Consider the following 12,485-nt stretch of genomic DNA (forward strand, 5'->3'; position numbering starts at 1 on the left):
AATTCCAACATCAACTTTTTGTCTAAATAAAATGTCTACCTTGGTTGAATGGTATAAATGTGGTGTCATTTTCAAACCAAATCGCCGAACGGAGTGTCAAAAAATAGTTGACTTAACAATTCCTTCCACCGCCCCACCCTAACTCCTCCCCCCCCAGTTCCTCACCCCCTCACCTAGGTGTAACACTGTCCTCTCTTTTTCATAATATTCTCCCTTTAAGTGTTTCTTACCCTTCCTTAGGGAGGGCTGGTGATGGTCACAATTATGCAATTAAATACATATGTTTATTTAATTGCAATAATAAAACATGCATAGCTGTCATAAAAAGATTGCACTTCATAGTGTTGACCTTCGACAGCCTGTGTAGACAGTAAAAAATAGAACAAAAGGTTTTGGGTACTGTCATTGCTATGTACATTTTTCTGTTATTTTATTTGTATTTTTGTTGTCATCTTGCATATTTTGCCTTTTTTTGTGCATTTTGTGTGTTCTTGGAGCCATTTCTGTTATTTTGTATTTTTAAAGTAATTTTTTGTTGTTTTGTGTTTTTGGAGTAATTTTATGTTTTTGGAGTCATTTCTAATGTCGTTTTTTTTGTTTTTGGAGTCATTTTTGTTGATGTTTTGTGTTTTTGGAGTAATTCTTAGTAGTTTTGTGTTTTTGGAGTCACTTCTATGGTTTTTTTTTGTCATTTTTTGTTGATGTTTTGTGTTTTTGAAGTATTTTTTTGTTGATGTTTTGTGTTTGAAGAGTATTTTTTTGTTTTCATTTTGTTTCAACAAACAAAACAAAGTACAGATAAAGGAGCAAAACAGCCGATTTAAGAAATGTACCTTTTTATTAACCTATTCTCACATCCTGCTGAGTATCCAATAACAAAGCCATAGCAAATTTACAAAAAGTGAGTCTGATCTGAAAAAATTAAACAAAACTCAACAATAACCACCAGGTTAAGACCAAACATTGGACATAACATTAACACAATAAAGCGAAATCAGGGGCAGAAAAAAAAAAAAAAAAGCTCCGTCAGTCTTTAAAACCCTTCCTTGTTAGTAACGTGAGGAATTACTGTCATACACACACGTGGCTTTAACATGAGCAGCTCCTGTTTGCTCCATATTTTACAGTTAAAACACATATTCAAACACACGCCCAGGCAAACACATGTAAATATGACTAAATACAATAGGATGGATTATAAACAACAGCTCATTGTACATACAGTGTATGATTGTGCAGCACAAGTCCCACAATTTAGCTTTAACCCAAGAAAATGCTTTTCAGCTGCTTTACATGTCATCGCTGTGCCTTACAAAATAGTCACAATAAAAAAAATAAAATAAAAAATCTGATTGTCTGATGATGGGTGTTTGAGGTTTAACTTCAGCAGTTTATTTTAAGGCAAATCCACACGTAGTTTAAATGTGAAATGATCCTAAGAATCTGGCATTTTAAAAACTTTTATTAAAATCATGTAAAACTCCCCAAAAAAAGTCCCTTAAAAAAAAAAAGGGGGGAATTCCTCCATTGAGTTTGTATACAAATATTTCAAAACGTGTCTTCAAAAAATATCAGTAGTAAAAAAAAAAACCTTCATAATATATTCACAATTAAATATATTTTTAGCCTTTTGTAAAAAAAAAAAAATATTAAACAGACAACTTTAACAGATTAGTTTCTATTTTTCGCTTGTGAAAGAAAATTAAAGTCCACACAGAATGGTAAAAAAACCAACAAAAAGCACCATCTTTCCTAAACATGTATTTAGTTTAGTGCATTTCTGCTGACAGTAGATGTTAACGCCCTCTTGTGGCCTTAGATGATACTACAGATGAACCAAGTATGGATGGAAGTAGATAAGGATTAATTAACAAAAACGTTTTTAACAGTAAATCCGCTGTGCAGGTAAAAATCAGTGTAAGGTGGTTCACTCCATACTTTGTGTTCAATCTAATTTTACAGCCGCACTGTTGGGAGAGTCATGAATTAAACCACAATGGACCCTTTATGTAGCTTTGTTTTACATAACATATATTATCAAAATAAAAATTCAGATTATTTGTGATGCCATGAAGCATAAAAGGGGGATTCAAACACAGAATCATTTAAATCATTAAAAAAAGGTAGAAAAAGGACATTTTTTAATGCTGCCTTGACGGTTTTTTTCTGTGCAGCGTAAGGTTGACGGTTTGTGCTTATTAGTTAGCGCTGATCATCAAAGGCAATTCATGCAAAATTCACTTTGTTTTCTGTTGTTACACAGAGGGTTTCAATAGAATGGAGGGAATGACTACGCAAATACACACAAGTATCAATATCAAGTCTTTTTTTAAATAATGTAAACATTTACATCTTTCTGGAGGTCCGAGCAGTAATCCTCTTCATATTCGTGTATACTTATTTACTTTATATATATATTTAAAAAAAAAAGCACAAGTGTTACTGGAGCATCGTCCGGATGTTCTTTGGAGTGGACTCGTCGTTCAGGTGTTTGGTGGTAAATCTGAGGAAAGACACGAGTGAGGATCATTGTTTACTATACAATCGCATACACACAGTACAGTCTATTAATTTTGTTACTTTTGCCTATTTTACAGTTGTATTTAAAATTTCTGGAGTCATTTAGTGTGTTTTTGATTCAAGATTCAAAGTGTTTATCGTCATGTGTACAGTAAAAAAAACAGATTTTCCTGTACGTTGAAAAACCACCGATTGCCGTAAGAATTTAAGAACACCATTAAGTATGAATATGAAATTGTTGTCCTTTTGTGTATTTTTCTGTCCTTTTGTGTATTTTTGTTGTCGTTTTGTGTATTTATCTCTCCTTTTATGTATTTTTGTTTTCATTTTGTGTATTTTTCCTGTCATTTTGTGTATTTTTTCTGTCCTTTTATGTATTTTTGTTGTCATTTTGTGTATCTTTCTGTCATTTTGTATTGTTTTTGGAGTCATTTTGTGTATTTTTTTGTGCTTTTATGTATTTTTGTTGTCATTTTGTGCATTTTTGTTGTCATTTTGTGTATTTGTCTGTCCTTTTGTGTATCTTTCTGTCATTTTGTATTGTTTTGGAGTCGTTTTGTGTTTTTTTTCTGTCCTCATGTATTTTTGTTGTCATTTTATATTACTTTTGGAGTTATTTTGTGTATTTTTCTGTCCTATGTATTTTTGTTGTCCTTTTGTGTATTTTTCTGTCATTTTATATTGTTTTTGGAGTCATTGTGACTATTTTTCTGTCCTTTTGTGTAGTTTTGTTGTTGTTTTGTGCTTCTACTTGAGGAACTACTCTCTAGAGTGGATAAAGAACGTACTTGAGTGCATTCAGGAGGCCTTCAACATTGTCAGCAGGTTGGTCCTTCAGGACTTTGATGCATCCCTTCATCTAAAGAAAAACAAATAAATGACCCTTTGTAAGATCACTGAGTTTGTGTTTGTGTGTGTGTTCCAGGCTCTCACATCTATCTTGGAGGACTTATTGAAGGCTCCGTTGGGATGAACGTGGTCATAAAGGATGATGACTCCAACCATAACCCTCATGCAGAACAGGAGTGTCTCATCACTGCTGAAGCGGCTGGAATATTCCCTACAAACAAAACAAGAGAATTTCATTAGAATCAACATTTTCCTGGTATGGTTGTTTTTTTTTTTCTTTTGTGTGTCACTAACGGTGTTTCCAACATGACTTTACAGACGCTGGCCATGGTGCTTAGACAGTCTGTGGTGTTCTCCAGTGGAAGAGTCTTGTTCTAATGAAAAGACAAATCCAACACGTTACTTCAACATTAAGTTTTAAATACTCTGGATTATCTAACAGCCACGATCTACACTCTGTGACTGAATACGGTGATTAATGCTGGTCTTCTTTTCCTTATTTACTACCTAATTACATCCCTAACATTATAGAAACCAGAGTTTAAGGATGATCAATGTTTACTAGTTTAGCTGTAAATTCATTTTGAGATGGTGACTTTCTCAGTAAGGTTGTTCATTTTGGGAATTTTCACAATTGGAAACTTTCCATGGGAATAAAAAGGACATTTACAAGATTTAAGGTTGACCCTTAGTAGGGATGTTACACCTAAAGTAGTCGAAATGTATATAACAAAAAATGTGTTTAATGTATTACCAATAAACGAAATATTTCCACCTTTAAAAAAAAAAAACCCAAAACAATAACAAAAAAAAATCAAAAGGACTTTTTAGAACCATCTTATACCTTAAAAAAGTACATATGAATCATCTTGAACTAACCAGATCTCATGGAAGTATATTTGAGAATATTTCTGCTATCAGAGACCGGTAGATGAGTAATATTTGACTCAATATTGATGTTTTTGCTTGAAGAGCAGTTACTGGTATATGTGCTGCTGTTTTTGATGTTTATAGTTGTACTATTTTAAAACAAAATGCCTGCAAAACTTTCATAAATGTAAAGTTTTAATTAAATCTGTTGAAATATAATATTTTACATGGATGCTAATATTTATGATTAGATATGATAGTTACTCCCTATTTCTGGTTAATTCCAATAAACAATTCCATTGAAACGTTTCTATTTTTTTTAATTCTTCAGCTTAAGATCTCGTTATTTTATCAGTAATTTTCCGTCCCCTGCAGCTCATCTGTGCGTCTGTGTGGACATTTATCAGGATAGATGAAGGGATGACGAGGTGTGATATTAATAAACAGATTACTGCTTTAACACAAAACGTTATCATCAATAATGATTAACATATGTCGTCACCTCTGTCACAAAGTTTGTGGTTGCGTTGCTGAGGGTTTTCAGCATGGGCGTGGCCTCAGCGTAGAACAGAGACATCCTATTGGCCATCTCGTTGTTCACTTCATTCTCGATGTCCAACTGTAGCAGTGGAAACAAACACAGATGTTAAGTTGTTTTCCTCTCAGCTTGGTTTTGCTGATGGATTCTTATCTGATGTGACCAAAGTCAACCACTAACGTTCATGTTGTTGATCCGGTTTCTGCTGATGGTCCTTCTGTAGTAGCTGAAGTCGTTCTGAATAGCAGGAATCCTCATCTAAAGAGAAAACAAACAGTTCATACACCTGTTGGACTGAGCAGAAATATCTCACATACATCCAACATATCTTCACTATTTCACCAAAAACTCTCAGGACTTTTATTCACAACTTAAAACATAAAATGTGGACAAAGGAAGATGTTTTTGTGCTTAAGCTAGAGTTTGACTGTTACAGTTGGGAGGTTACGAGAAATAAAACGATATGTTAAGGTTTCTTTTATTCAGAAAACTTTTTTTTTCTCCCAGGAAATTTACTTTGATCTCCTGACATGTTTCAACTGTCAGTCTTACTCAGAGGCGTCTGCTGATCGCTCTGATGTGTCCTTATAGTTCTTTCCGAGTCTTACTCTCCCACACCTGAGACTCTCTTCTCCTCCATCACTGGGTAACAGGGGGCATGGCCAGCCTGACAGAACTGTCAAGTTGGCCCCACCCAGAAAGAACTCATGAGGAAAAATCAAAGTGATCAGCAGATGCCTCTGAGGAAGACTGAAAGTTGAAACATGTCAGGAGATCAAAATTAGTTCATAGTACATTTTCTGACCAAAAAAAAAAAAACTGTCAGAATATATGACACCTTAACATATTATTAAAAAAAGACAAAAATAACAATAGAACAAATGTTACTACAGTGTGATGCATTTTCTTTCTATAACAATTCCTAGTGTACCGTGTACTGGTCCATCACGTATGATTAAAAGTATGAAGCACAATTAGGCAAAGTGGAGAAAATTGACTTTTGTGAGCCAAGTTTAAAGACTTTATCACACACTTGTGTTTGTGTGTGTACGTGCTCTGGAGGAGAGAGTCTCTGAGGATAAGTTTAAATTAAGGTTAAATTTAAAGTCAAGTTTCAAAGGTAAATGTTTTACACACAGAGTTCTGAGTCAGATCTGAGATAGAAATCGGCTTTGTTTGCCGATGTATGTTATAGTGCAAGTGTCAAACTCATGGCCCGGGGGCCAAATCCGGCCCTTTGGAGCATCCAATTCAGCCCGTGGGATAAAGTCAAAATGACATGAGAAAACATGAATCATTGTGTAAATGAAAATCAACAATATTTGCTCGCAGTTTGCTTACGTCACATGAGTGCAGTCATTTTTAATGTTTAACTGTTGAAAAACAAAAAATTCTTACAAAATCCTTAAATTTTTCCTCAAATTATAACATAATATTTCCCTTAATCAAATAGAAATTAGTCACAAAATCTAGGATATTTAAAGTGAACATCCTTTTGTGACTATCTGTCACTTATTGCTTGATATTGTCAGTTTCTTACATATTTTGTATTTTACATACATATGGATGCGTAAACTAGGGCACAATAATGGTGAAATTACTCATTTTTCTGCATAAAATCCGTGGCCCACTTGAGATCAAACTGCTCCGTATTTGGCCCCTGAACTTAAATGAGTTTGACAGCCCTGTTCTAGTCTATGGGACTAGGGCGCCCCCTGGTGGACTTACTTTGAGGGCGTATCGAGCACAGCCTTCTGATGGCAGAGCTGCACATTTATCTTGGAATCAGTTAACAATAAGGTTGGATTGTTTAATGAATTAATGCATCAGATTATTTAGATATTTGTCCTTTAAATGAGTACCCACAGTAAATTATTGCTCTTATAGTACGAGTGATGACGTCAGATTTCAGAGACGAATCTAAAGCTTAGTGTGTTGATGTGGTCAAAGTGAAAAAATGCAGCGTGAGTGTTTAAGTTGTGACCTTGAGCTCGTCAAAGCGCAGCGTGAAGTGAAGGATCTCAGCGAACTGTTTGGCCAGCGCCTGCTCCCTCTCTAGGTGCTGGGTGGGTGTGAGGGGGGGGCACGTCAGTGACTCCAGTAAACTCTGCAGAGCCTCTTCTGCACACAAACACACACACAAGCATTTTACACATTGATCTTTATCAGAAATGGACACTTTGTCATGTGACCACACCTAGTCGGAGGGAAAAGCTGTAGAACTTCTTGAGTTTGATGACCAGTGGGCAGACGGAGTTCCAGGCTCGTTCCTGCAGTAGGAGGTCATTGGGGTTCTGAATGGCCTTGAAAAACAAAAACATTTTCATAATAAATATTGTGTTTTCAAAAATATACTTTTTTTCTCATGCAATGGGTTTTATAAACCTAGTAAAATATTAATAAACAATAAATGATTATAAGACAGTGGCACAGAGGATTTTCAATATCAGCGAGTGGTGAAATAACCCAAAGTTAGGGTCCAAAATAAAAATGAAAAAGTCGCATCGAGAAAAATTGTCTTCTATCCCAGGAAAGAGTAACCACTATAGTATAAATTAAAACAGAGATCTGATTTTGTCTGACATTCACACATGCAGTTATGGGCCAATGAAATAAGCAAAAAAAGTATTTTTTCAGATTTTAAGAGACTGTCACCCAAGAACCAATACATATAGGTGACTACTCATTAGTGATGTGAACAGTCTATGTTCATAACTCAAAGCTGATCAAATGACAGGGACCTGAGGCAAGTTGTTTACTGAAGGTCCAAACATGTTCGAGCCCCAAACCCTGACAAACTTTTTTTTCCCATTTTAAGAGGCTGGCATGACCACCAGATAGAATGTATAGCAGATATTTTCATATATTCTCAGAGAGTAGGTGGAGCTGTATTAATATACCAAATTTCAGTTTCCTATGCAGTGTATTCCCTGAGATATTGGAAGCTGAAAATAGAAAAAACATAAGGACACTCTAACAATTGACAAACTAAGGAACTAAACTGGCCAAATCTCAAAGTATTCATCCAATAAAGCTAAAAATGGACAGTGTGCCAGTGTGATTTTAGACCAAAGTGCGTGGGCCATTTGTTTATTAAAATGACATGGAATGACCCATCGTGAGATAATGTGAACCGTACATCTCTAATCTCCTGACCGGCCCCTTTGTAGCCCTGCAGGCTTAAGAGGATGTTCTCCGAGTCCTGAAGCACCGAGTTCACCTGGTTCCACACCTCACGTTCTGCGTCTGTCGGCTGGGCATCTGATGCATACAAACACAAGTGTTAGACACAGGTACAAACACACACACAGCTACAATATTTATCTAAAGTACTACAGCACATCACAAAGAAAGCATACCTGCATTTTCACTATGTTTGTTATTTTATTTTCCTTTATTTTTTATAAAAAGTTCAACCTTTTTGCTCACTTTGAGAGTACAGAAATGTGTGATAAATTATCTGCTTCTGGGAAGTCATCCTTTTTCTTTTTGGACCCAAACTCATACAACAGTAAGGAGACTTACAGGAATTTGCTGCCTTAAGCGACTGCTTTCATCTCTTTAATTTAATTTACCAGACGTCTTAATGGTCTGTTTTTAAAATTAATCATACTGTACGACTTAAAGGAGTTACTTTACAGCTCGACTGAGTAGCAGACAGAAAGGCTCTGTTTTCACTCTATTTCCTTTTATCAAACCTAAAGGTTGTTTTACTAGTGTAGGGCTGTCAAACTCATTTAGTTCAGGGGCCAAATACAGAGCAGTTTGATCTCAAGTTGGCCACAGATTTTATGTGGGAAAACAAGTCATTTCAACATTATTGTGCCCTAGTTTACACTTCTATGTATACATAAAATACAAAATATGTAAGAAACTGGCAATATCCAAGCAATAAGTGGTAGATTACAGGGTCTTCACTTTAAATTTCCGAGATTTTGTGACCATTTAATTGAGGGAAATTGAAGGTTTGAAAGGAATTTAGAGTTTTTTTGAACAGTTTAACATTATAAATGACTTCAACCATACAATATAAGCACCAGGAAACCTGTGAGCCCCTGCAAATAATGTTGGGTTTCATTTACACAATGATTAATGTTTTCGCTGTCATTTTTACTTTCTCATGCGGCTGAATCGGAAGCTCTAAAGGGCCGGATTTGGTCCCTGGGCCATTAGTTTGACACTTGTGCTCTAGTGGAAAGAGCTGAATTGTACTGAGGAAAATAATTGTGTAAAGTAAGTCATACAGGAGGTGGTATTTGGTTTACTACTGTTTTCCTCACACCGCCCCCACCCCAAAAAATGAAAGAGACATTAATTGAATGAAAACCAAGCCACTGCAGCTGCTCGCAGTCATAATAATAACTGTGTGTCTGTAATTGTAAGGTGTGTGTGTGTGACTGAACTACAGCCACCACTGTTTAAAGAAGCAGCTCCAAAACACAGAGCATCACTGACATTAAAACAGAGCGTCTGGGTTTTTTTTTTTGCATTTCAAAAACCTTCCACTCCCATCATTTCCTCTGTGCAGAGTAAACAAAGCCTGAGGGTTTTTTTGTGGAAGCCGTTAATCTGCCAATGTGGAGGAGGCAGACCGGGCTTTTGTTGAAGGGAGGCCTCAGGAAAACAGCCCGAATAGTCTAATTTACTTTGTGAAAATACAATTCTATTTAAACGTGAAAATCATATTTAAGGCACCTGCTCTTCTTTGCTAAAACTACACTATACTAAATTTGCAATAAATAAATAAAAAAAATAATAATAATCAAGAAAATGCCAGTTCATCTTTTTTAATGTTTTAAATCATTTGAAATTTTCTCCCAGCTAATGGTGTGTTTTTCGTAAAACATTCTATTACTGATTCGCCGATACATCGCAATATTTCACCGCGCGATTATCGTATCAATACAGAAATTGTCCAAAGCATTTTTTTAATCAAGTTTTTTAGTTAAAAAACCTAATTAAAAAAAAACGTTAGCGCAATTAAATAGTTGTTAAGTTAAAAACAAACATTCCACTTGTTTTTGATATTGGTACTTGAATTACAGTTAGTTACCATTTACTTGTTTTCGCAAGTATGAAGACATTTTTTTTAAATTTCATACCATTTTGTACTTGTAAAGGTGAAATATGTAATTATTGATATCACGATATATCACAATGTATATCGTAATGTTTAGTATCGTGATATATCATATCGTGAATCGTATCGTAGGGCTGCATGATTATGTTCAAAATTAAAATCATGATTATTTTGATCAATATTGTAATCGCGATCACAATTATTTATCATGTTAGGAAGAAGATCTGTTTTTATTATACTACTTTTAAACAAACAATATGTGTACAGTTTACAGTGCAAAATAAAGTTTGAAATAAGAATTATACAAAAAATAATAATTAACCCAATAATTTAAAATATACCAAAGGCTAACAAAATAAATACATTATTACAGAGTGCAGAGCCCGTATTTAAAGTGTAAATATTGCAGATGATCAGAATATTTAATCGTGGCAACCAAAATCGTGATCACGATTAAAATTTGATTAATTGTGCAGCCCTATTGTATCGTCAGATTCATGGCAATTAACACCCTTGCATTCTATGAGTTTTAAGTTTGTTGGACATAATTTCCTCAAATTTAAACATCCTAAAAATAAATTTTTACCTCAAGAAATTAAATCATCAACAAATCGAGTACAAATTAAATATTTAAACAAAGAAAATGAATGAGTCAGCCTCTGGCCAATCAGAAAAGAGGAGGAAGATAGATTTAGAAACAAAGCTGACAGTTATGGAAGGTGGACAGAAACATGCAAAAAGCTGTGCTCACGTTCAAAGTCAAGGAAAAAGTTTGGCCCCTGGTCGAGCTCTGTGCACGTGAGCACTTTTAGCAGATTCCCCATTTGCTTTCTGCAAGAAAGAGAAAAGACAGAAAGAGAAAAGAAGGGATAGAAAAGGACACACGAGGTTAGAAGGAAAGTCATCACAAACTGTTATCTGAGCAGAGAAAGAAGAATCGGATCCCACGGAAAAAAAGTCAAAGATACGGAAAAGACGGTGAAAACTTGGGCCACGCACTGATAGAAAACAGGAGCAGCAAAAGCAGACTAGAGCTTCTTCCCTCCCCACACCTCTGTGTCCGTCTCCTCCTCCTCTGCAACACTTACTTTCAAAGTCCAGGAAAAAGTGTGGATAGTTCTCTATGTCTCTGGTTAGGACTTTTAGCAGGTTACCCATTCCAGCAAACCTGTAAATACAGCGGTCAGAAACATGTGGGCACACGGTTTAACACAGGCTGATGGAGCCTCTGTTAGCATATTAGCATCTCCCAATTAAAGACCATTGTTTTAACCCTTGTGCATTCCTTTTAAATTATATACACTAATGGTCCATCTCATAAAAGTGCAATAAAAATGTACTACATGATTATTAGTAACCACAAGTAACATGTTTTATAATGCAACCAACATATTTGATGAATAAATTAAAACTCAAAATGTAAATTACACAAATCACCTGCATGAAAACTAACTTTAAATGTATTGGTTAATGACAAATAGTTAATTAGACAAAAAATACAGGAAATAAAGGAACATTGTTTGCAATCAGTGGCAAAAAACGTAAGAAAACCAAAAAGGAAAATCCTTTTTTCAGCCATTTTAAGTCTTAATGTAATGTTCTTTTCATTGCTGCTATTTTTTTAGGTTTCTCATTGTTACTTTCTTTGTGTAGGTGTTTTTTTTAGTGTCATTGATGTCAAAAAGGCATTTGACATGAAATTATAAAAAAGTTTGTCGTGCCCCACCTGTCATACCTCTATTGCCCACCAGGGGGTCGCGCCACACACTTTGAGAAGCACTGGGTTAACCAATGATAAAACTTTTTCTTTTGTCTTCTATGTATGAAAGATGATTTTTAATCATTTTATTGTTGATTGAATGTTTTTATTGTTGAATGCAAACTCTTTTAAATGTTTTCTGTTGCACTTTTTTTAAATCATGTAAAGCAAATTGAATTGCCTTGTCATTTAAAACTTAAACAGCAAAATACTAATTGCATGATTTTTTTTAATCAGCTCTCAAATTCTTCCTTAATTTATTCACAATATTTATAACAATTGAAACATAATTCCTATTTTTTCCTACCTTTGTGCACTGTTACAGATGGTTCCTCCTGGCCTCTCAGCCCTTCCTCCCTCTCACCTAAAACACCTGATTCACATCAGTAATCAGGTGGAGAGGGGGCGGAGCTTATAAAAGGGCTGAGAGGACCAGAAGAAAGGAGGAATAACATCAGCAACCAGCAGCAGAGTTCCTTCTGTGCCCCACTCCACATTTGTGAGTTTGTTGTTTTAGTTTGAGCTATAATTACTGGTAGTCCTGTTTTTGTCTCTTAATGTAGAGTTAATGATTTATACATTAAAGCATTGCTTCTCAATTTTTTTTGTTGGCTCAAGTACCCCCTTTCTCTTATGTCTGAATCCAAGTATCCCCTTTCAAGGGTGAAAATCCCTTCTCATTATCAGGGGGAACATTAGACAGTAACATTTTAGAGCAGGGGTGCACAAATTCTTTCCATTGAAGGGCCAAAAATGAATCACGATGGAGGGCCGTGGGCCAAAACCAAACATTCAAGTTGCAGTGCATGAAATTAAATATGCCAACTGTGCAAAATAAACACTTAAAGTAGTTTGAAATTGAAGAACAT

At 35.2% G+C, this 12,485-nt stretch overlaps 1 protein-coding gene across 2 annotated transcripts in view; it reads right to left on the reverse strand.

The window, feature by feature from the left end:
• Positions 1–835: 835 nt before the first annotated feature.
• fam49a (family with sequence similarity 49 member A) overlaps positions 836–12,485 on the reverse strand; it is a 33,960-nt gene continuing 22,310 nt past the window's right edge. The window contains exons 3-12 of one of the 2 annotated variants that reach the window (XM_028439901.1): positions 10,609–10,688; positions 7,917–8,038; positions 6,975–7,080; positions 6,762–6,898; positions 4,958–5,035; positions 4,742–4,858; positions 3,664–3,743; positions 3,454–3,580; positions 3,309–3,379; positions 836–2,503 (exon numbers count right to left, since the gene is read on the reverse strand). In XM_028439901.1, the coding sequence (XP_028295702.1) occupies positions 2,440–2,503; positions 3,309–3,379; positions 3,454–3,580; positions 3,664–3,743; positions 4,742–4,858; positions 4,958–5,035; positions 6,762–6,898; positions 6,975–7,080; positions 7,917–8,038; positions 10,609–10,681 (975 nt within the window). In that variant the 5' untranslated portion in view covers positions 10,682–10,688 and the 3' untranslated portion in view covers positions 836–2,439. Of the gene's footprint in view, positions 2,504–3,308; positions 3,380–3,453; positions 3,581–3,663; positions 3,744–4,741; positions 4,859–4,957; positions 5,036–6,761; positions 6,899–6,974; positions 7,081–7,916; positions 8,039–10,608; positions 10,689–10,945; positions 11,026–12,485 lie in introns of both variants that reach the window. The other variant, XM_028439902.1, reaches the window with a different exon arrangement.

The sequence above is a fragment of the Gouania willdenowi genome, chromosome 24 (genome assembly GCF_900634775.1).
Source record: "Gouania willdenowi chromosome 24, fGouWil2.1, whole genome shotgun sequence".
Taxonomy (NCBI): domain Eukaryota; kingdom Metazoa; phylum Chordata; class Actinopteri; order Blenniiformes; family Gobiesocidae; genus Gouania; species Gouania willdenowi.